This window comes from Notolabrus celidotus, chromosome 23, assembly GCF_009762535.1.
Source record: "Notolabrus celidotus isolate fNotCel1 chromosome 23, fNotCel1.pri, whole genome shotgun sequence".
NCBI lineage: Eukaryota > Metazoa > Chordata > Actinopteri > Labriformes > Labridae > Notolabrus > Notolabrus celidotus.
In genome coordinates this window covers 5,562,087-5,587,815 of record NC_048294.1, presented here as the reverse complement: position 1 = coordinate 5,587,815, position 25,729 = coordinate 5,562,087, and the positions used below count along the sequence as shown (strand labels likewise).

The window sequence follows — 25,729 nt, the reverse complement described above, 5'->3', positions numbered from 1 at the left end:
CTTAGCATTAGCTGAAAATAAGGGATACTATCATCAGCTGTTGTATAAAGATAGCATTCAGTTGGTTTGTTCCAAAAAATATTAACATCAGAACATGGTCCAATGATGGTCAAGATTTGCACCCTGTGAAATAGCGGAATGCTAAATCTTTGTCAGATATTGCACATTTATACGTTTAACATTGAGCAGGAGGTTCTGCTTTATCCTATATGATTTGATTAAAGCTCCTTGTGTTTTAATAAAAGTATTAGTTATAGGATTTGTAAGGGGGGGTTTTGGTACTTTCTAACTGAACCTGTTTCTGTGTGTTATGCTAAGCTAAGCTAAGCAAGTTGGCTACTAGCAATAGTTTCAAGCTTGAAACACAAGAGTGGTACCAACCATCTCATCTGACTTTTAACAGGAAAGAGATATAGTGTTTGTCCCAAAATGTGTAACTATGGTAGTATTTTAAGACAATATTTCAGAGTAGAAGCAAGATATTACAGAGTGTAGAGATATCCAACTGCGTGCTGTACAGCAGAGCAGATCTACCAGCTAGCTGACATCTGGTTTAAGAGTCTTGGCAGTCCTTAAGGTGGAGCTGCACACACACAGGAGACTTGCATCCACACCCACCCACCCACACAGACCTTCTTGACACTTCCTGAGCAGTAAACTCTGTGACGTCCACATGGGATCAGTTAAAGTAGAAAGCACTGGTGATGATACAGCAAGCATGGGGGAAATAAAACAGGCGTTCTTTAGCGGGGTAAAGCAGCTCTTATTGTTGATTTACAAAACACAAGGGCATCAGGCTTTCTCTTTATTCTTCGTAGGATACTTTCAAGTCAGTCTTTTCCGTTTAATCGCGTATAGCTATGGTAATGGACCGTCATTTCAATAATCTTCAATCAAGTCCCAAAACGTCACGCTTTTGTAAGGAAAATGATCTCATTTGGACTGTAAATCTTCCTCGTACACACATTTCATCTGACAAGCCGGTGTAAAAATCTCACCTTTTTCCATCTGATACATTCATGTTAAAAAAAAAAGAAGGTAACATGAGCAGAAATCTTTGGAGACATGTCAAAAGAAGGCATACAGTGTGAGAAATGAAGCACTTACAGTTTCCTAACAGATCGACGCAGGACTGTAAGTTATTAACTGCACGATGAAAGGCATGGGATAAACCAGATATAGCAGAGACTGAGGCATTCATGTGGAAGTGTATCAGATCAGGGTAAAAAAAAAGCTACAAATATTGAGTAAATGTGGGAACACATTAAGCACAAGGTGAATATAGATTCACACGCTAATTTGCTAACAGTTGGTTGGGTTTAAATGCCAAAATTGGCGTTCAGTTAATGTAGCTGAGAATAACATGAGACAGATAAACAGTCCTGTGCTTTTAAAAATATGTTTGTCTGCGCCCAATTCAAAAATCTTATAAACCCTTTTTTTTTTTTTGTCTTCTCACAAGAAATGGCCAAACATCTTGAGTGAAAATGTTAAACCTTTAATGCATTTGTAAAAGCATTGCCTAGTGAGAGGGTAAATTTGCACACTGGGCAGAAAAGAGGCTTCAACTCTAGTCATGCATTTCTCGGATTCTTGGAAAGCTGATCACGTAACTTTGGTGTCTTCCCCTTTTTTGTTTCCTGGCTGAGTTAAATACTTGTTTCTGATTGGTCAAAACCTCATAAGAATAGGGATCAATTCTTAATAGCTAAGGGACGCCAGAGACAAGAAAGCAGATCACACATGTCAAATCAAACCAATCCTGCAAAAGAGATCTGATTCATTTGACCTCTGCCTATTGTCATTGTGGCAAAAAGGGGAAATGGAGACATTTACAGGCCTGTCAAGACCCTGATATGAAGCATAGAGGTCTTGCTCAGCCTGTCACGACTCTAATCTGCACAACAATCCATATTTATAGCACAGCTTGAGAGAGACAGGAAATGTGCGGAGATTGACTTGCACCAAATCATGCCAGGACTGGGACTCAATCCCATGACCAGTGCGACAAGGAAGGTAGCCTCTGTTCACAGGAGACTGCATGACCAACTGAGTTAAACCATCTCTCCATCCCTTACATATTTTATTGCCCAGAATTGCAGTATGCTACCCAATATGACAAACTTAAACCCTAATGAATTAACATGTCAGCAAATACTTTGTCAGCCAAATCCCAGTGGACTATGATGCCAAGCTTCTTAACCTGGCAAGTGATGAATCTAAAAGTACTCTGCGTGGATTTAAACATTCTCAGCTCACTTCCGAAGCATGGTTTCAAAGTTTGGCCGTGTAAGTAAGATTTTCGACCTGCAAGAAATACCTGAACATATGCCCTTTGTGCCAATCTGTAGCAATGGAGTGAATTGAAATGAAAACAGAAGTTGGATGAGAGTTTACACTTTAGCACACATATCATAAAGGCATGTAAACCGCTTGCTCAGGAGAAAAAGTAACCTCGTAGTTAACCTCGTAGTTCCCCTCGTGCCTGTGTTTCCGTTGGCTCGATTCAATGCCTGCCAATGAGACTATCTATGCATGATTATGTTGTCCATAGGCGTGCATTGTGGGTAGTGTGGTTCTCTTGTGGAGTCTTGTACCTCTCTGCTTTGCTTACAAGAAATAAATAATCTCCAGCTTGTTTAGTACCCTTCAGAAGTCCCTAAGCTCCAGAGTTAAGGTGGACTTGGCAGGTAAGGTGCTTTCTGGCTCCAGGATTCTTACCTGGTGTGCCTTATCAAGTCCACCTCTGTCAGTTTAGCTGTACACATTGCTTCTTCCTGCTTCAGGGAGTCCTTAAGGAGTTAGATGGGTAATGATGTTTTGTTAAAGCGCAATATTTAGCAGAATGATAATAGATATAACCATCCGGCTAATGTCATTGAGCTCACTGGAGGCCCTAGTTGCTCCAAAGAGGAATAGTATGGTCTCTGGGGACAAAAATCACAGTTCTGGGAAGAGAATCAGTCTCCCCTTGTTTCAGGACCTCCAGGACTCCTCCATTGAGCTCTGATGGTGGAATGTGGAGCAAAATGTCAGCTTAAAGAGAAACACAACTCTTGTTAATGAAGGAGGTTGAACCTAAAGTTGCTGACTTAACTCTCAAATGATATCTGCAAGGAGGATGTTTGGAAACCAACGTAAGAGTGATCGTTTTGTATGTGATCATGTAATTGCATATTGGAGGAGAGGACAGTATTAAGAAGTGGAGGGAAGTATTGATGGGAGAAAGAAAGATAAAACTAGTCAAGAGTGTTGTCACATGTTGGTGAAGAACCCAAAATGGATCCTCTTTCTAAGGCCTTTCAAAGACTTTCAGGGAGGGATTCCCCGGCAAAAATCTCAAACCAAAACTGAAGAAACGGAATCATGGGAGCCATCACGAGTAAACGGGCATCTGTGATCGTTCCTCCCCAAGAAATCAAAGGTACACAGAAATGGGCAGAGTCTGTCAATGATCCACCAACGTTAAGATGTTTTGCCCGACTTCTACCAGCCATTTCATTGAATCCCTCCATCACCCGCTTAGGTATCCAGTCTGCAGAAGGAACAACAGAAGGGTCCTGACGGTTCAGTCACAGGGCTGATGCCCTAGTCCGTCAGCCCCACTTCCCTCTGAATCCTTCCAGGATCCCTCCTCTTTTCACCTTCAGTCCCAAAACTCTTCCCCAGATCAACATAGACAGCGGCGGTCACTCTTAGTTACTTCCTCCGAAGAGTGGACCACGTTGGGGACAAACCCGCTCTTCACGCCCTCCCAGCCCTCCTGGATTGTGATATCTCCAGACCGCACCAACGCGAAGATGTCTCTGGTCAGCTCGGTGAAGGCGTGCTCAACGTTGATGGCGTCACGGGCCGATGTTTCCACGTAGCGCATTCCGTATGCCCCCGCTAGTTTCTCTGCTTCCTGGCGAGTTACCTAGAAGATGAAATGAGATCAAATGAATCTTTCAAATGTGGGAAACAGACACAAGTGCTAGGAACTAAATGCAGCAACTAGGACCCTTTGGCTACGTTCACACTGCGAGGCTTAATGCTCAATTCCGATTTTTTGCTCAGATCCGTTTTTGTTTGCCTGTTCACATTACCATCTATAATGTGACTTGGATCCGATTCCAGTGTGAACTGTTAGCGGCTCCGAACTGCCCCACATGCGCAAAAGAACAGAACCAAATGGCATCACATGCAGCTGTTTCACAAACATAAACATGGAGGAAGTCAGCATTTTTGCCTTTGTTTTTGTGCAGTGCAAACTTTGCTTGTAGGGTTGCTCTATTGACTTGCTCCATCGTTGCTATCCTCCATTTCTGCAAGGCTACCGCCGTGCAGAATTGTGACGTGTCGCTATAAAGTGACGTGAAAGTATCAAATGCGCATCAAATTTGCTTGGCGGTTCACACTGAGGTCACATTGAAAAATATTAGATCTGTATCTGATTCAGGACCACATATGAAAGTGGTCTAAATCTGATTTGAAAAAATCTGATTTGAGTGTTCACACTGCCTCTATAAAATCTGACCTGGTCACTTGACCCCCCAAAAAATCGGATTTGGGACACTTTTGCCTGCAGTGTGAACATAGCCTTTAAAGGTGACATATCACGCTTTTTTTCATCAATATATATTGGTCTAAGAGGTCCCCAAAACATGTCTTTAAAGTTTATGCTCAAAAAAACACTTTGAAATCAGATTTTGGTCTGCCTGAAAAGCCCTCTTCTTCAGCCCTCCTCAGAACACTCTGTTTTCTCTCTGACCACGCCCCCTCAGGAAGTGGATGTGGGCCTCGGCTCTCAAGCACGTTGATCTAACGTTTACATGTTGGCTGAATATACACGGCTGCTCACAGACCCGCGTTACTTCAACCCTCTGAATCTGATCCAGAATCTGATCCTGACGGAGAGGCGCCTGCAGCAGGACCTTTCTGAACCATTGGTCACAGATTTAGTGTTACTTGTTGTTTTATTTATCAGTATTTAGACGTGTTTTGGTACACAGATACCAACATGTAGCTATGTGGCTATGCTAACTAGCGCTAGCACTTATCCATGATAAATAAAAATCATCCACTAGATCTTCAAATCTGCAGACGTGGGGAGTAAAACTGACCTCTGCCAGAAAGGCAGCGGGACGTTTCTGAAGGATTGGTCACAGATTCTGTGTCACTTGTTTTATTTGTCAGTATGTTGACGTGTGTCTTGGTACACAGCTACAGCTACAGCTACGACATGTAGCTCTGTAGCTATGCTAACTAGCGCTAGCACTTTTACATGAAAAATAAAAATCATCCACTAGATCTTCAAATCTGCAGACGTGGGGAGCTCTGACTCCGTGACAGACCGGATATTATTGTGACGTAACAAAAACACGGAAGTCTGAAACGGCTCGTTTCAGCACACATTTACAGAAAGGTGGAGAAATCAGAACAGGGGCAGAATGGATTTTTTTTTCATTTTAGGGGGGTTTGTAGACATGCCAGGGACACATATTTCAGGTAGAGGACCATTAATAATTCGATTTTGCATGATATGTCACCTTTAAAACCTAATGCTTGTATGCACTTGTCCGAATCATTGGACAAGTTGGTATTTTTTTTACCCGTCCTTGTTAGTTTGGTTCTTCCGACACAAATGACAATTGAAGCAAACCACCATCTTTCACTGAAAGCCTCTTCAGGTTTGGAAAATTAGTAGGGTGTGTCTGCTGCGAGATTAGATAATAAAGTCAGGATGGAGGTCCCTAAAGAGGTCCTTTCCTCTGCTACTGAGTCCAATTCAAGTTCTTTACAGTAAAAGGAGGCTGGTTTGAGATCAACCGGACAACTGGAGATGTCTTCTGTGCATTCCTATTCCAGTGTTCACTGCGGCCTAATGACAACCCAAGAGAAACCCAAGCCTATTAGTCCTTGGGCTGTCAGGAAGTATCAAAGCGTTAGCAGAGAAACTTAGTCTGGAAGCCACAGACTGAGTTTACAGCCTAGGTGATAAATGAAGCACACAGGGGAGACTTTAATCCTCCCCCTATATATCTCTGTTTTATATGTGTACATGGAGTGTTTGCAGAGAGTTTTGCAGTGTCATCCTGCAATGTCTGAGTATCAGTGAGGATATTTTTGCTCCCCGCCTGCCAGCAGCGTCAAGAGATTTCAACAAAGAAAGATGACTCGCCTGTGATCCAAATATGTGCTGATCTAAATGTGAACAAAAGTTTATTTTTAATGCTGCCGCCTTTGTGCATTACATAACGCTCAACAACGCCACTATCCAGTCAACTCAAAAGCAGCCTCTCCATTCACGTTCCCATCGTACACACCTGGCGCTGTGCCTCCAGGTCACACTTGTGGCCCACCAATAGGAAGACGATGCTGTGCGGCTGGACGTGGCTGCGAGCCTCTTCCAGCCAATCGTGGACGTTCTGGAAGGAGCGGCGGTTGGTGATGTCGAAGAGGAGGAGCCCACCGACAGAGTTGCGGTAGTAAGCCCTGGTGATGGACCTGCAGAGGTTACAGGACAGAGGGAGAGATGAGTCACAAACATAGACTGTATAAAAAAATGGAGGTAGTCTCCATGACATCACCCATTTGTTTCGATGAATGCTCGATGAACTGCAGTCGCCGCTTGGTAACAAAGTACATTTAACGAACTGTGAGATTGATGCAGAGGCAAACCGACCACGGCGTCCCATAATGGATTCTTCAGAACACCTTTCATTATAAGGTTGAAGCCATTTTTAATGTGAGCAAGCAACTGGGAACATCAAACCAACGCCTGATGCATATCACTGTGAACTGCTGCAGTATCAACCAATCATCTCTTCTTCACTCTACTCATGATTTACCTGCTTTTCAACTCCACCCCCACCCCAGACGATCACACAGATAAATCCGTCTCTAACTCTTTCGCTTCTGGGTTTTTAAGTTTCAAAAATACTTTTTTTATCTCTGTCCAAGTTTGAGGAAGCCAGCAGATAAGCCTTTTTAGTCGAAGGGATGATAAGACACGAAAAAAAAAAAAAACGGGGAAAGCTTATCAGAAGAAAAAATAGATGACAGGAGGTGTGAAGGAAAAAAAAGCAGAGGTGATGAAGGTGTCAGCCGGAGGAGCTGAGAAACTGGAACTTATTATAGAGAGAGAAGATGTTAAAGTTATCTTAGTAGAAGAAAGCAAGCGGAAATGATAATCTGGATCATTTTGGCAGCGACTGGGATCAGTTTCTTCTTTTGTTTTGATGATTCTAGTTGCGAAAAAGATCAATTTCACACAGCAAAAATGTCTCCTTTTATATCACCAGTCTGAACCAACATCTCAACGAAACTCCACCATCAGTACAACTTTGTACTTTAACATTGGCTTCTAAGTGGTGTGTTATTGGTGTCCCAGTGTGTGATGGAAGTACTGGAGGCATGATGTGTTAACCCACTTGGTCCCACCTTACGCAAGTTACAGCGGCAAGGACAAACTTCCTTTAACAGACAGAAACCTCGAGCAGAATCAGACTCGTGTTAGACACACATCTGCTGAGGCTGTGTTGTGGTTGGAGAGAGGGATAGAGAGAGATGAAGAGAGAGAAGGTTGATAGTGGTGAGATGGATGGTGGTAGTTGTAGCAGCTGGAGTCTGGCACGCCCACACAGCAGGCCGACTATGGCAGAGGAACCTACGAGACAAGGGAGCTTAGGGACTCCAGAAAGGTCTATGGTTATTCTCACGTGTCAATTTGCGTGTACGTAACTTCCCAAAGATGCAAGGCTATTTATGCTAATTGGTGCAGTGCTAACTTGCTATTACATCTGATAGCTAGAATCAAATGATGGAGAAAGGTTTTCACAACTTGTCAGATAATCCGACGTCCTCACTCACTTTCCTCCAAGCAAGCTCGTGTTTGGTCCTGATTCGTGTCGTACATTCAGGATAGCCGCACACAGACGCTATCCATTTGTTTTTAATTTTCCAGAAGAATGAACCTCTACTACTTGTCACATCATACTGTACGTTAGAGGACTGTCTCAGTGATGACTGGCCTTTTCGGGGTGAATGATTTGCTGAAGGTCAGATTTCGATCAGTGAAGAATTTGAAATTTGCATCATTTGTTTTGCCCGACAAGAACTTCCGTCTATTCGCATCTTAACATTTACTTTACATGTAATTCACTTGCGATAATGATTTTATTCATGTCAGGTGTGAACTCAACAACATTACAGGGAGCTACATATCCCGCCTTTAACTAGCAGGCAATCAATCAGTCTTTATTTGTATAGCGCCAAATCACAACAAAGGTTATTTCAAGACGCTTTTACAAACATAGGAGGTCTAGACCACTCTATGTCAAACTATGAACAGAGACCCAACACCAAGACAGGATAAGATCCAGTCCCCTCTTACTGACAGGACTGGATCTTAATCCACCATGAGCATTGCACCTCGCAGTATTTAGCTAGTTACAGCGGCGAGGAAAACCTTCCTTTAACAGGCAGCAACCTCGAGCAGAACCAGACTCATGTTAGACACACATCTGCTGAGACCAAGTTAGGGTTGGAAAGAGGGATAGAGGAGAATAAGAGATGGAGGGAGTGGTGATAGTGATGAGACAAGTAGTAGTAGCTGTTGAACAGACAAGAACAAGGAGTGTTATAAAAAGAAATGTCTCTGGAGAGTAAATGTTCAAATGTCGGACACAAAATAATAACTTCAAAAATCAAAATATAACAACTAGCCGGTTCTTTCGTCGGCCTCTCGACATATAACTTCATGTCAAACTATATAATAGCACTGCCTTAGTGCCTAGCGTCTCAACTGATACCTTTAAAAACAGTCGTAGCTTTCGTACAAAAATTCTAATTTCAACCTTTAATGTCTGAGATCAGTCGTTTCTACTCTCCAAAGCTCACACTGCAGCCTGACTGGAAGAGAAGTGCTGCTAGATTTTGACAAGCTGTGACAACCTACATGCACACACACACACACACACACCAACCAACCCCCTTGTGATGCTTCTATCTTCCCACAATATCCTCACAGAGAGAACGTCAGCATAAATATAATGAGAGGGAAAATTACAGACTGGAGGTAGAGCTGGAAAGACAGACGTGTCACGAAGGAGGAAGGAGGGCGGATTAGTCCGCAGAGAGGGGGATACAGTAAAAAAGGAGGGGTGGAAAAAAACCAGAACCCAGCGAGTAATCAATTCAATTTGACAGACAAACACATTTGTTTGTTTTTATGTCAAAGTAAGGACCACAAACGTAAGATGACGGGGACTCTGATGAGATGTGTGTCGTCTAGTACAGAGATGAAATACAGAGTATGAGGAGGATTAAAGTCAGAGGAGAAGCTGTCGGTTAGGAAGTATAAGCTGGATAAGACAAAAAATTAACCACTTTTCTTATAATCCTAATATATGTAAAACTGGGGGTATTAATGAGCCTGAAATACTTTCCCAAAATGGCTACAGTACGTGTGTCGAAATAGTTTCGTTAGCAAATCAAAGGATGCTGTCTTGTGCCCTAGATCCTGCCACGAGAGCATGAAATTCAAGGAAGAAGGATGTGCAATATTTTACTAAAAAGCAGAAGAACCACAAAACGAAGCTCAGTCAATCTACGGTCTATTTCTTTGACAAGACTATGTTTTAGGAACTATTGAAGAAGATATAAGGAGCCAGCTTGGTGCAGTGTTTAATTGAGCACCCCATAAACATACGTACACGGAGGTTACACCAAATGTGGCGTTGGCTCCGGTTTGACTCCCTCAGAAAAGTGAAGAAGAGAAATACACAGTGAGGAGCTTGGTGGGGAAAAACTTGTATTGCAGTGCTCTCAATAAAAGAAATGTAACTTTGAAAATCATCCTGCCAACTCGTATTAAACGAGCTGTTTAAAGCATAGACTGTATAAATAATGGACGTAGTATCTGTGACGTCAAACATCTGTTTCTGAAGCGCTGTTTTGAGGCCAATTGGTGGCGGGAGCCATATTGCTGCTGTCAAGTGGGTGTGACGTGAAGAGGCGGGCTTTGAGCCTCCTAGCCAACAGCTACAATGTTCCCACCAAGGGAGAGGTTCCGGTGGCTGGTGGTGAGGCTTTCAGCCGTGTGTCTGCCCCCTGGTGGCTGGCTGCAGTATAGGTCAAAAAATCCGTCTCCCACATTCATTTGAATGGAGGAGCAGTCAAACTTTAAAAAAGAAATACACGTCGTACGAATGTTTCTCACATCCGTATGCTGTGGTGATGTAGTTAGTTAGCTAGTATTTGACTGTTTTGTGTCCAAGGCCTCTTTTTTCTGAAAAGTTTCTTTTTCATTAGTTATTAGAGTTTAAAAAACGGGGTTTTACTTCCTGTTTCCTTTGATTCACAGCCGCCGTAGAGTGAAACTTCAAAGAACACACAGCGTCTTGTGACGCTACGCTGCAGGGCGGAGCTTATTACAGTGGCTTCACAGGCTCTGGCTGCATAATGGCGGCGCCCAGGAGTGGGATTTTTTGGCTTCAGAACCGTACAACGGGAAGAGGCGGAGCAACGCTGTCCATTTTTATTTACAGTCTATGGTTCCCACCTGTCAATCAAGTCAGCTGTGCCTCTCATTGGAAGACTCGTACTCTCAATATCTTATGAAAAAATTCACCCCCTGTACAGTGTGTGACAATCAAGAAATTAGCTTTCCAGATTACACTCATCTTTAGTACCAGGCTGTAAACATGTTTATTTCTGCTGTAAAGATCACCTTCTTTGCATTGGTGTGTATGTGGTTTCTGGTACTTCTGCAGCCAGCCTCAAGCTGATCCTCCATGAACTGCAGTTTTTAACACTTCCACATTGGACTCATATTTGTAATCCGCTTGGTTTAAAGGCAAAGAACGATCATATCTGTTTGTAAGAAAGCCTCAGACCTTCTTTTCAAAATGGCCCCTCAATGTTTGAAGAAGGTTTCAGATTCGTCCTTCAGGCCTTGAAGGGACATGTCACAGTTGCCATGGAGACGGTGATGATGCTGACAGGTGAGATTAGTCCCCTTCTGTCAGGATGATGCGTGGAGCTGTGTTTGTGTGGGTGAGGGTGTAAGCATGTGTGAAAGATGCATTTCAGGCTGTGAGTTATACGTACGTCACACTGAGGGGAAGATTTGAGTGTGACACTTTTGGTTTATGAGCGATAGAGTCCAATACCCGGAGAGGTGAGATGTAACGTATGCTTTAACTCGAGTTATGTTCCCGTGAATGAACATTAAACATCCACTTTTTTGAGGACATTATAAACATACTTTTTACTCAACTTGAACAGCTGTTACTTCAGATTAGGATTTTTCTGCATAAAACTTACAAGAAGTATATAAAACATGATGTTTAGATAGATGAATAGATAGATAAATAAATAAACACTGTATTAATTATTTAAAGTGGAAGTCTATTTAGCTGATCCCAAGTTAGAGATGAGAGCGTGCAAGAACAGAGAAAAACGCTGCATCCAGCATCTTTTTCAGATCACTCAGAGTTATTTTAGTCTAGCTAGCTAGTGCTAGCCTGTGCTAGCTCGATGGGGCAGGACTGGTCCCTCAGATAGCATGGAGAGTAGATGTCAGATAATCATCAGAGAGATAGAGGAGCCCATTTATGGGACAGTTAGGGTGCATCTACATTAAATGAACAGAAACATGAGCTTGATTTGAGATTATTCTTAGTAGTAATAGTAGAACTGCCCAATAATCAAGTATTCAGTGCATTATTTTAACTTAAAGAAGGGGTGTTGTGCTTTCTTTCAGGCTTTATTCTGTCCTTTTTGTACCTCTGTTGTAACGTTACATGATTCACAGCTCCCAAAAATCCCTACCTTTCTCACACTGGTGTTTTAGAAAACCCTCATTTCAGCCTCTGTCAGAAACACTTTGTTTTAGCGGCTGTCTCTTTAAGGCCTCCCCCACTCCACGAACACCCTTTCTTCTGATTGGCTAGCCTTATGGAAGCCTGTCGGGGGCGGAGCTACTGGCAGACAGTTTCCTTCCGGGTTTCCTGGTGCTAGCCGAGCCATAGAAATTTACGAGCTCCTGCGATGACCTCATCATTTCAGCAAGTCTCGTGAAGATCTCGCCAAGATCTCGTTAAGATCTCACGGTATTTTAAGAATGGACCGTTTTGAGCTGTTTACGCACAAAATCAGGGATTACTACAACATATGAATACCTAGCAATTTGAAAATTTGCACCAGTTTAGTATAGACTTCCAACATTGCTTCTTTATATCTATCTTTGAAATGTAAGAAAGTATAATACCGCCTCTTTAACATACATGTTAACTAATGATCCAAATATTCTCAGGTGTTGTTTTTGTCCAGAGTCCCAGACGTTTCATAACAACACATGTCAGAGCTGTAACCACAATACCATGAAACCATGATGTTTTTTAAGCTTAAGGTAAGCATACCATCAGGATCTCATACCGGCCAATGACTAGTTCCAGCTGATTTATAGTCGCTTTCTCTTATATGAGGCATGTTGATGACAAGCGTTTTCAAAGTTATCTATACATCCTTGTTTAGATACATATCTCTGAAGCAGTTACATAACAGCTCAGTGAAAACAAGGCTATAAAGAGATTACATCTGAGGAACACAGTGTTAGCATGCCTAGCTATCTCAGGAAGATGATAAAGTAATCGCTTTTATGATGGGGGCACACACACACACACACACACACACACACACACACACACATGATTCCACTATACTTGGGCTCAGGATTGTCGGCATGTTAAAGCAGAGAATGAGACACTCTTCAGGTGTTTCAACATAACATATTTAGCATTTCACATGCCTTTCACGCCATTTGGTGTGTAGTAAAATAACATTGTGCAGAAGGACCAAGTCTCCACAGGTAGCAGGTCATAGTGGATAAGTGGGTGAAACAAACACAGGACAGTGTTTATGTCCAATGTCCAAATGTAACAGTTGACTGGCACGCACGTGTAGTCGATCAGTCGTATACCAAACACACCTGACCTTAGATAAAGCTGTATTTCAAGCTCTTCCCAAACGTGTACTGGTAGTTTTGGCGTCAAAACAACCCAGACTGTTTCACCGTGTTATCAATGTATATTATTACAAAGGTTACAAGACAGAGATGACATGACGCATCCAAAGCTCAAACGTTGAACATTTCTTCATGTCACAGGAAAACCCAAAGAACCTTCACTCACTAAACGTTTCCCATGTGATCATGAACACAGCTGTTTACTCAGTAGAAACAAACCCTGCAGTCGTTTGCTGTGCTCATATCACCGAAAGACTCATTTGTGTAACTGCTTTTTCTTTTAAGGAGGGCAAACGGATTCAACTTCAGGTAGAAATTCAGGTTTAAAAAGCTGGAGGCTGTTATTTAGCCCTCAGCAGACCTCAAAGTAAGGAAACGAAGAACTAACTGACTGTTGACCATAGATGTATGAAATATAAAACATGGGTGTAGTCTCTGTGACGTCGGTCGCCACATTGAAAAGGCTGACTTACTGTTGGTCGACCTAGCAAGAGGTATTGAGGCGGGCCTTGAGCCTCCTAGCAAACAGCTACAGTGTTCCCGCCTGTCAATCAACCAGGCTGTAAACATGTTTATTATTGCTGTAAACATCAGCTTATTTGAATGGGTGTGTATGTGGTTTCTGATGCTTCCAGAGCCAGCCTCAAGTGGACACTCAAGGAACTGCAGTTTTTTTAGCACTTCAATATCGGATTCATTTTTCACAGGCAGAAGTTTGACACTGTGGTAAAAAAAATTGTGAGTCTAAAGAGTCAAGACCCTCTGTCTTACTTCAAGGTCCTCTTACCCAGAACTCCTGATTAGGAAAAGCAAAGTTTGCACTTTTTTGAAGCACTTCTTGGCTGGTAATCTTTCGGATTTTCCAATAATGTGTATTTTTTCTTTTTCCTTTCTCGTTCTATATCAGACGTTTTGCTTAGTTTCACATTCCAACTAAGAGTTCAAAGGTCAGCAGCAGCAGGTTTTCCCACTGAGGGAAGTCCAGTGTTTCTTCATATGACACAAGATATGGATTTTTTTGTTAACACTGGATGCATCTTTCGGTTTCAACATGTACCAGATTATCATATCACAAACCACAAGTTCCCTATTCTGGGAGTTTTGTAGACATTTGAGGTTGATTCTGAACTCTATATCCCAGAAATAACCTCAGTACAAGAGTACATTCTGAATACTCTGACCTGTCATCACAAATCTTTGCTGAATAAGTTTTTCTTCAGTCAGACACACACAGGGAGTTACCTCCCATCATGAAGCTCTTGTGACTCCATAACAGTCTGTGATTGGGACCAGTTCAACTTGGCATTTACAATTTATAACACATAGGTTTCTATGTTTCAGCTGATCAATGCCTATGTTGCTTTACTTGCTGTGTTTACACTTTCTTATGTTTCCAAAAATGTAACAACACCCCCAAATTTCTAATTTAATTTAAAGGTACAGTACATTTCACTGAGTCACTTACGTTTTTGTAAAGCTAGCTAACATTTCTTACTTTTCAAATCATTATCTCTTTTGTAAACACCCATTCAAATTACATCACATCACTTTCACTACCAATGATGTTTCTTGAGCTATAAAGACAATAACTCCCATTTCCAAAAATGACATACTGTGCCTTTAAAGGAGACCCCTTTATGTACTCATTTGTATTTCCACAATCATCTCATGTATATGAGAGATGTTTTCTTTTTCATTCTCTTACAGTGTCCTAACATGTTTATGAAGAAATGTTGCAAAGTAGGGACTCCATGGCAAATAGTTTAAAGTTATTGGACACGGGGGGCGCCGTTAGCCTCGCGGTCTAAGTTTGCACCTCATACACAGAGGCTATAGCCCTCATTGTAGAGGCTGCAGGTTTGATTCCAGCCTTGATCATTTCCCCATGTCCTCCCCCACTCTCCACTCCCCACATTCCCTGTCTCTTGTCAGCTGTCCTATCCATTAATGGTGAAAATGCCCAAAAACACAACTTTAAAAAATAATAAAAATACAGAACACACTACCTTTTTTAACTTGTGCTTTTTTTTTTTTAATTCTCCTTCATGCACTTAAATTAATTTCATCTCATTGCTTGAGTACTGTGCATCATTTTAAACTAAATTTGACTTTTCTATAAAAATCAAATTATGATCATGTTGAATATAGCTTAAAAACCTAACATCAATGTGATTTTGTATTTTAAATGCCCTCCTGCTCACACAGTTGATTCATCTACACTACCAGTCAAAAGTTTGGACACACCTTCTCATTCAATTGGTTTCATTTATTTTAATTATTTTCAACATTGTAGATTAATACTGAAGACATCAAAACTATGAAATAATCTGGTTTGGCCATAATCTGGATTACAACAGTAGTCAAATAGGTCTATCCATTGTGTACTAACCCTACCTCTGAACAACACAACTGATGGTCTCAAACACATTAAGAAGGCAAGTCATTCTACAAATGAACTCTTGACAAGGCTCATGTTAATTAGACCCATTCCAGGAGACCACTTCATGAAGCAGACTGAGAGAATACCAAGAGTGTGCAAAGCTGTCATGAAGGAAAAAGGGGGCTACTTTACAGAATCTAAAATATAAAACATATTCTGCTTTGTTTAACACTTTTTTTGTGAATTAAATAATTCCATATATGTTCTTTCATAGTTTTGATGTCTTCAGTATTAATTTACAGTGTTTACAATAATTAAAATAAACACAAACCCTTGAATGAGAAGGTGTTTCCAAACTTTTGACTGGTAGTGTACATCATAACATTTGGAATAGTCATTCTGCATAACTAGAAAGTTGACTTGAGATAGCCTGCATCTATTTTTTTTGCAAATGCAACCTTGAAATTATACTGTAACAAACAAACAAACACTGCAAATAACCACCTTTCAATTCTGCATTTGATTAATTATCGTCATATAAAGACATAAATCTCAGATATAACTCTATTTTTCAATCTAAGTATCTACAAAATCCTGCATGTTTTCACCTTTAGTCTATTATATTTACGCACACACACACACTCATAACACACACACCCAGCTGTTCTCACCTGAAGCGCTCCTGACCCGCCGTGTCCCAGATCTGCAGCTTGATCCTCTTCCCGGGCTCGATCTCCACCAGCCGGGAGAAGAAGTCAACGCCGACGGTGGGGTCCGACACCTGGGCGAAGCGACCCTCCGTGAACCGCCGGATCAGACACGACTTTCCCACGGTGGAGTCCCCGATGACGATCAGACGGAACTGGTAGAGCCAGATCGCCTCCATGACTTCGGCTGTGCCTGTCTGTCGCTCTCAGCGCTGGGTCGGTCTGTCTGTCGGTCTGTCTGTCAATCTGTCAGTGAGGGAAAGAGAAACAGAAAGAGAGGCGTCAACTAACACCAGAGTTTCAAGATTCAAGAGTCAGCTTTATTGCCGAGTGAGCTCACACACACAAGGAATTAAAGGAAGACAGTAGAGACAATAAAGAAAACTCAATATAAAAATACTAAGTAAAAATACCTTCTGTACAAATAAGTATAAAAGTATTATTTCAAGACATTTTAGCAGGTTAATATAATAATAAATTAGGTTACGGATTAAATTAAAATATTGCACATGAATGTGATATTTCAGAAGTTTCCTGCTTCTTTAAAATTTAAAAATATTTCCAGAATAAGGACAATGTTTAATTCTAAAAGGCTGAATTAATTCTTTTTCGGTCTGAATATTCAACAAACACCTGCAGAATATCTCGAAAATGTTAAATTCGTGTATGCAATGTCTCAATAATGTCTGACAGCTTTCACAACATGAGATTGTACGGTGGCCAAAAAGGGCCAACACTGCATGGCCCCTAAAAATTATATTGACAATAACTTAACTAAAAAAAGCTGCTGAAAGCCAAAACAACTACTATAAAACACATGAAGAGTTCATTTGCAAAAACAGATAACTCAGTTTTTATACATTTTCCAAAAAAACACATTTATTTTTTATAAACATTTTTAATAAATTCGCATTTTTGAAGTTACCTCTAATTAGTAATTGTCATTTTTACTAAGTCAAAGCCACCCAACTTCAGTTGATTCCAAAGCGGCAACCTCCGGTCTAAAAATATGACTCCAATGCGGAAGTGTTAAAAGCTGCAGTTCATCGAGGATCCGCTTGAGGCTGGCTCCGGAAGTACCGGAAGTCACATACACATGAATGGGGAAAAGACGATCTTTACAGCAGAAATAAACATGTTTACAGCCTGGTACAAAAGACGAGTGTAGTCTGAATAGCTAATTTCTCGATGTCCTCTCACTGTGAGGGGGGGGATATTTTTTCTAACGCGGCAATTTCGAAGATATTGAGATTACTAGTCTTCCAATGAGAGGTACAGCTGCCTGTGGGAACACTGTAGCTGTTGGCTAGGAGGCTCAAAGCCCGCCTCTTCACGTCACACTGTCTCCACAGCAGCAATATGGCCGCCGCCGCCGCCGATTGGCCTCAAAACAGCTCTTCAGAATCAGATGGGTGACGTCACGGATACTGCGTCCATATTTTATACAGTCTATGGATATTTCAGAAGTTTCCTGCTTTAACATTTTTTTTCGACAATATTTCCAGAATAAGGACAATGTTCGTTTCTCAAATCCTGAATTAATTAATTTTTGTGATTTAAATATTTTTTTGAAAACACCTGCAGAATATCTAGAAAATGTTAAATTTGTGTATGCAATGTCTCATTAATGTCTAGCTTATGACAGCTTTCCCAACATACTGTAAGATTGTACGGTGGCCAAAAAGGGCCAACACTGCATGGCCACAAAAAAAATCCATTAGGAAATATCAGCAATAACATAACTGAAAAATGTATGCTGAAATCCTAAACAACTACTAGAAAAGATAAGACAAGATAATAAGATAATACTTTATTGATTCCCGGTTGGAAATTGAGTTGTTGCAGCAACACAGACATAACCACAAATTGAGAATAAGTTTAAATAATTAAAGAATAAAAATACATAAAGATACAAATTAAAATTGAAGGTATATACAAATGTTACACATTGTTAAAATAGTTATAATTACAGGCAGTAGGCAAGTATTATACCATACCAACAGGTTGACATGGTGAGATTATTGTTTGGTTATGACAGATTGTATGCAATATAAATAAATACAAATATATATGCGTATGTAATATGACTGTATGAAGAGAAAGAGAAAAATAAATAGTACTATATAAAAGTATCATGAAACAAAATGACATGCTGTAAATCAGTTCAATGTCAAAAACACACACTAGCGTAGTCAGAAAAAGAGACGTTGGGTGTGCATCAGAAAACTGGGTGTGCCACATTTTCTTTTTAGAAATCAGTTCAAGTATTCAAATTTTACAGGCAAGCCCTAATAGTAAGTCTTTTGTTGTTGTTGTACTTTTTAATACAACAATGTATACACACTGATTTGTTCCATATGTATATGAAAAAACGAGTAGGCCTGATATATAGGATGTTGTGCTTATTTACTGTACACTCAAATGAATCTGTCTGAATTAATGAGTTCTTACAGCATAATGACACACCTGTAACCCTTGGGCTACGCCCGACAGAAGCCTATTATTTACAAGAATGACAAAGTGGCCCACACAGAAGGCATGTAGTGCCTCAACACTATTGAGCTTAACATTTATTTTAGATTTCTAAATCTCAACTTTCCACGTACCATCAACCATTGAGCCCAAAAATATCATAGACCGTATAAATAATGGACGTAGTATATCCGCAATGTCAGCTATCTGTTTCTGAAGCGCTGTTTTGAACCCAATCGTCGGTGGGAGCCATATTGGAAATGCCAAACTCAACCTAACATCTGTCAAGGTAAAGAGGCAGGCCTTTAGCCTCCTAGCTAACAGCTACAGTGTTCCCGCCTGTCAGTCAAGTCAGCCGTGCCTCTCGTAATGGAAACTCGTAATCTTAATACCTTCGAAATTGCAACGTTAGGACAAAATTCACCCCCGTACAGTGTGTGCCGATCAAGAAATGAGCTATCCAGACTACGGACGCTTTTTATACCAGGCTGTAAACATGTTTATTTCTGCTGTAAAGATCGGCTTCTTTGAATGGGTGTGTATGTGGTTTCCGGTACTTCTGGAGCCAGCCTCAAGTGGACACTCGAGGAACTGCAGTTTTTAACACTTCCGCATTGGCAATTCTCGTGGCCGGAAAGTAGGTTATCCATTGCGAGTGCAAGTGCAGATTAACAGACTAGCTTTCTTTGATTTTAAACACACGTCCTGTTAGTTATCATTAGATATCTCTGACACTGACGGCGCATCCTGAGTTTTGAATAATTAATTAAGTTGCGTTGCTCTACCTTGTGCGCAAATGACGGATCGCTGAAGGAGTTCCACTTGATGGACAGGGAGCAACATTCTACATTTTGGCCATTGAACATGCAAAAAAAAGCCCCCCAAAAAAATATTGTATCATTATTTTCCTATGGCAGGATCACGATCTGGATTTCATCATACTTCTTTTTCATGTTGTTTTTAAGACTGTTCTGACCAGCAGACAACAATCTAAGAACTAAATAATTATTGTCCTGAGTTCTGAACATTTTTTTAAGCACCAAATTTTGCCTTTTCTGTACAATTTCATAATTTTGATCTTGTCTTGGGTCCTCTTTTGTGTCTTCTGAACTTTTAGTGTTCATCAAGAACATTTCCACATCATGATAAAAACATTAATTTGAAAACCTGTCAACTTTAAGAGTTCTTGTGTTTCTTCTTTATTACCGTCTTGCAGAATTCCGAGTGCTTTGGCTTTGGACAGGTAGTCCATATGAAGCTTTTTGTGACGTTTCTGGATTGACTTTAGTTTTGTTTGTGCGCTTGAAAGACACTGAAAATGTACAGATGATTCAGAAGGTGATTCATTTCTTTGCTATAAATAACACATTTTAAGATGGAAGCTTGGGGCCATAAATAAATGGACCTTGGGCTGCAATTGGCCCCCGGGCCGTACTTTGGACATGCCTGACCTACATGTGTAATATGGGCTACATTTGATGTTTTGCACAACAAATATTTTTATTTTTGTGTTTATTCTGATGTTCACACTGTTGCACTTTTAGGCTACCGTACTCCTGATTGCATTGCATACTTTCATCCCCTAATTTAAGTCTGCTTACTACACAGTACTAACGTGTCTCCTCTCTTACTACAAACTGAGTCTGATCAGGCCACAGGTCATAAAGAGGCATCAGTGTTAATTCCAGCATGTTTCATGACCAGCTAAAAACTCCTTACTGGAGCTTTAAGCACATAATTGACTCTGCGCTCTAATAATACCTCTACAGCCGTCTAATCTTACATTTCATCAGTCTTCCTTTAAGAATCACATGAATGCAAACTCAGAAAAGTCATGGGAGACAGATATATGTTAAAGGATAAATACTTTGGGAAAAACTCTGATATAGAACCCAAATTTGGCCCTTTGCCAGCCCCCCTCTGCCCCTTTAACACACATTACTGTGCTTCATTGTAGTCAGTGCGTGATTCAATTAAAACCACGAGATATATGAGAAAAGCCTCTTACGCTTTTCCTCGTCACTTGATGGCGTCAATTGATGTTTTAATAAGCCAGCTTTTTGGATTATTGGCTCCTTTTGATACCAGGCTTTGGTATTTGAATGTGTGACCCTGTTGGCTTGTTGATAAATTTGGATCATAGCAGCGTTTTTCTGCATTTCTTTTTTATGACAAGACTCTGCAAAGATGTCTGAGTGACCCCATTTCAGAAAGCTTTTACTCATACTCTTCTCAGGAACACTTTTGAAGTATGTGTACTTCACTCTGTTATTCTAGTCTCCTGCTACAGTACTACACGTGAATCAGGAGGGGTGTATATCTGCAGTTAAATGGAGTTTACTGGACCAAGGACAATGACAAACGCGAACCAATCCCTACATAACACCGGTGTTATAGGATTGATCTTTTGATGCTTGATGTGAGGATAAAGGTCTTGAATTATGTGACATTGTTTAGAAGTGATGACAACCAAAACTCAGTCTCAGTGTCTAACATGAGTCTGGTCCTGCTGGAGGTTTCTGCCTGTTAAAGGAAGTTTGTCCTTGCCACTGTAACTTGCTAAATGCTGCAAAGTGCTCTGCTCATGGTGGATTAAGATGAGATCAGACTGAGTCCTGTCTGTAAGATGGGACTGGATCTTACCCTGGCTTGATGTTGGGTCTTTGTTAATAATAGAACATAGAGTACGGTCTAGCAAGCCAACTTCCTGACCGACCGCAACTTATTCTGTTCCTATCCAGATATTAGATGGCGGCGTAGACCAGGGGTTCCCAAGCCTTTCATCCCACGACCCAAAAATAAAGGTGTCGAAGAGTAGCGACCCTGACCGTTCCTCAAAGTGATTTAATGTAGCTTCATGTTTAATTTAGCTGGTCTGCAGAGAATTAGCCACCTACTCACCGAGCAAAAAGGAATCACAGAAAACTGATAAAAAAAAATGATTTGCAAGGTTTATTTCAAATTTTACAGGCTAAGGTTAACCCTAATCCTAAACTTGACACTAGTCTTAAACCCTAACCCTTACCCCTAACCATACCCCTAAGCCTAACCGTAAACCCTAACCCTAAACCTTAACCGTGAACCCTAACCCCTAACCCAACCTTAACCATACCGTTAACACTAACCATAAACATTAACCGGTATCCCTAAACCTACCTAAAGCTAACCCTAAACCCTAAACCCTAACCCCCAACCCTAACCATACCGTTAACACTAACCCTAAACCTGACAATAACCCTAACACCAACCCTTACCCCTAAACCCTAACCCCTAAACCCTAACCCTAACCATACCGTTAACACTAACCCTAAACCTTAACCAGTATCCCTTAACCGTTATCCCTAAACCTACCCAACGCTAACCCTAAACCCTAACCCCTAACCCCCAACCCTAACCATACCCCTAACACTAACCCTAATCCTGAACCATAAACCCTAACCCAACCCTAAACCTGACAATAACCGTAACACCAACCCTTACCCCTAAACCCAAGCCCCTAATCCTAACCCTAACCATGAACCTTAACCTTAAACCCTAACCAAACCCTAACCCTAAACCTGACACTAACCTTAAACCCTAACCCCTAACCCTACCCAACCCTAACCATACATTTAACACTAACCCTAAACCTTAACCAGAAACCCTAAACCCTAATCTTAACCCTACCCTACCCTAAACCTAACCCTTAACCCCCTTTTTAAAAATAATTTACAATAATAAACGAAATATGACACTTCAGAGTACTCTTGAACAAAACAACAACAACCTAGCACCCCCCAGGGGGTCCCGACCCCCACTTTGGGAACCCCCGGCGTAGACAAACAAACATGCATCCCACTCATCATTCTACATGTGACACAGAGTTGTGGTGCTATTTGAACCCCCAGAGTGTGGATACACACACATATATTGCCTTACTGTACCAATAAGTAACAATAGGTATGATGTGGGATTTTGACATCTGAGTTTCAAAACAGTGTCTGAAACTGGCTCCACCTCCTCCGGGTCAAACATCAGTGACAGCTACAGTAAATATGACCTACATCAGGGGGTGTCCAAACTTTTTTCAAAGAGGGCCACATATGATGTCAGAATACCTCAGGGCCAGTGGCTCCTACTGAGACTTTGGAATCCTAAAAGTTATATATGAAATATTTAATAACAATTATTTTAAATGTTTTCTCAATAAAACAGTAACTAGGAAGTACCATGTAAAGATTAGCAAACTTTATCTTCTTCTGGGGGAAAATGTTTTTCATTAGGGTCGGGCAATGTGGGAAAAATATTGTATCATTATTTTCCTATGGCAGGATCACGATCTGGATTTCATCACACTTCTTTTTCATGTTGTTTTTAAGACTGTTCTGACCAGAAGACAACAATCTAAGAACTAAATAATTATTGTCCTGAGTTCTGAACATTTTTTTAAGCACCAAATTTTGCCTTTTCTGTACAATTTCATAATTTTGATCTTGTCTTGTGTCCTCTTTTGTGTCTTCTGAACTTTAAATGTTCATCAAGAACATTTTCACATCATGATGAAAACAATAATTTGAAAACCTGTCAACTTTAAGAGTTCTTGTGTTTCTTCTTTATTGCCGTCTTGCAGAATTCCCAGAGCTTTGGCTTTTATACAAATAGTCCATGTGAAGCTTTTTGTGACGTTTCTGGATTGACTTTAGTTTTGTTTGTGCGCTTGAAAGAAACTGAAAATGTACAGATGATTCAGAAGGTGATTCATTTCTTTGCTATAAATAACACATTTTAAGATGGAAGCTTGGGGCCATAAATAAATGGACCTTGGGCTGCAATTGGCCCCCGGGCTGTACTTTGGACATGCCTGACCTACATGTGTAATATGGGCTACATTTGATGTTTTGCACAACAAACATTTTTATTTTTGTGTTTATTCTGATGTTTACACTTTTGCACTTTTAGGCTACCGTACTCCTGATTGCATTGCATACTTTCATCCCCTAATTTAAGTCTGCTTACTACACAGTACTAACGTGTCTCCTCTCTTACTACAAACTGAGTCTGATCAGGCCACAGGGCGGGCAGAGAGCCTCCCATCAGCCCCCTCCGTGTGTCTGTAGAGTCAGGTTGCGTAGCTCGCTCGGTATGCAAACATTAGTGGCTGAATCCCCGGTGAATAGCCGCCTTATGGGCTCTCTCACACCGGATGCGTTTTATGGCAATATGGAGGTCCGGCACGACGCGCACACTCACACACACACATCACATGTCCAACATTAACATACCCATCTGTCTCCAGTCACGTCCCAGATATCACACAGGGTACTTTGGATGTGTTGTTGTTGTTGTTTGTGGTGTTTAATGGAGGGTTAGAATAACATTTAAATATAATATGGCACCATAGCGCATGTTATTCTCTCCACCCTGATGTGTAGCCTAGTATGTGTGATAATTACTTTATATTACAGGCTAATTAAAATCAGGTTGGACTGCTATTATTAGATACATCATGACTGTAAAATAGGCCCCGTGCGTCCTTATATATAGAGATCCATTCCAAGGCTGACAAACCACAAACACAAGGATAAATACCCCCCAAATTAAAAACCCTTACTTGGAGCAGGAGTGTTGTTCAGGCCAGACTGCTTCCTTGTTCCCTTGTACCCTTGTACCGCTCAGGACCAGGCTGATGTGGGCTCCATGGCACCGTCGAGTCTGTCTGGATCGATCCTCAGGACGCAGGGAAAGCAGCCGACTCTCTGACACCGCCTCCGAGACTCGGTGTTTGTCTTGAAAAACACAGGCTGCTGTATACACTTGCAGGCCCCTGGAGCTAAGGGCTGATTTCCTTTGCTAATGTCAGGCCCCGATGGAGAGTAGAGAGAGAGGAAAAACGCATCCAGACTCAGAGCAGGTGCGATGTGACCAAAATAAGAAAAACCGGATCATGCGCTTTTCTTAACAGGGTGGAGAAGAAACGACGCGCCAGGCTGGTTCTCTCTCTCTCTCTCTGCAGGGGGTTTATGAAGGCAGGATGAGCGCTGTCAGAGGGGAATCCCGAGGTATCATGTCTGTGTTTGCTGTGTGTTTGTGGGCTTTTCGCTGCTGATGAAATGGCAGCAGTAGCAGCAGCATGATATAGCCTGACTCATCCCGCATCAGTACCACTACCGTAAAGGACCGAGGAGAGGCGCAGCACACCAGGAAATCCACCGAGATCAACCTCTAACAACAAAATACTACTAAAGTGATCAGAGGAAGGAAGTTATAACATAACTGTGCATGTTATCATCTCTTTTTTACATGTTATAAATATAAAAGTGCATGTTGTACAAGTGGGCATGCAACATGAAGTGACACAAGCCTGGTATTTTCTGTATCTTTAAGAAAATTCGAGCTAACAACAAACACAAGCACTCATATTTATGAATATGACACAATAACAGTGCTTTATTAATACTGTGGTGTTTGTTTCCACTGTTTTAAAGTGTCCTGCTGTGCAGTAAAGAGAGCAACATAGAGGAAGCTGCACACTCACTGCGCCAGTGTGCTGACCATGTGCACAAGCACCACTGCGCAGGAGCGGAAGTGCACGCGCTGCAAGTTGGGAAGTGTAGTTTTTTTTATCTTCTCTCAGTTATTTTTTTTTTTTTGTTGCTTAGATTTGTTTTTATTAGCAAAACGCAAATCTTGAAACATGTCCAATATTCAAACATTAATGTGTTTTAAACCAGGGGTTCCCAAAGTGGGGGTCAGGACCCCCTGGGGGGTCGCCAGACACTAATTGGGGGTCACAATTTTTTTTATTTTTTTTTCAAGTAATCTTAAATTTCATATATTACCATTACTGTAAAATATGTTTTTTTTAAAGTAATTCATTTAGAAATAAAACCTTTCAACTCCTGCAATGACTTCTTTTTCATTAGTTGCCTTACTTTAGATGACTCCTAATGTTAGGGTTATAATAAGATAAGATAAGATACTTCTTTATTCGTCCCACAACAGGGAAATTCATGGAGTTACAGCAGCAAACAAAGGGGTGTACAGTTAAAAAATTTCAACAAGAATATATATAGAAAAAAATGTTCATCAGAGATGACAGCTTGGCCATAATTCTCCTGTCAGCCACTACCTCCACAGGGTCCAGGACTGAGCTGGCCTTCTTCCCCAGTTAGTTCAGTCTCG

General features: G+C 41.0%; 1 protein-coding gene across 1 annotated transcript; it reads right to left on the bottom strand.

Moving 5' to 3' along the window:
- Positions 1–792: 792 nt before the first annotated feature.
- Positions 793–24,724, bottom strand: LOC117807347 (ras-related protein Rab-39B). The gene is made up of 4 exons (XM_034676603.1): positions 24,159–24,724; positions 16,061–16,342; positions 6,306–6,486; positions 793–3,916 (listed from the first exon to the last, which is right to left on the bottom strand). Exons 2-4 carry the CDS (start codon positions 16,273–16,275, stop codon positions 3,671–3,673), a joined length of 642 nt encoding a protein of 213 aa, XP_034532494.1. The 5' UTR covers positions 16,276–16,342; positions 24,159–24,724; the 3' UTR covers positions 793–3,670.
- Between the last annotated feature and the right edge of the window lie 1,005 nt (positions 24,725–25,729).

Excerpts from the sequence above, each read along its gene's own strand:
- LOC117807347 (XM_034676603.1), bottom strand. The coding sequence starts at position 16,275 with ATGGAGGCGATCTGGCTCTACCAGTTCCGTCTGATCGTCATCGGGGAC. Across the intron at positions 6,487-16,060 it reads GCGGGTCAGGAGCGCTTCAG|GTCCATCACCAGGGCTTACT; the intron begins GTGAGAACAGCT and ends TAACCTCTGCAG. Across the intron at positions 3,917-6,305 it reads ACCTGGAGGCACAGCGCCAG|GTAACTCGCCAGGAAGCAGA; the intron begins GTGTGTACGATG and ends TTCATCTTCTAG.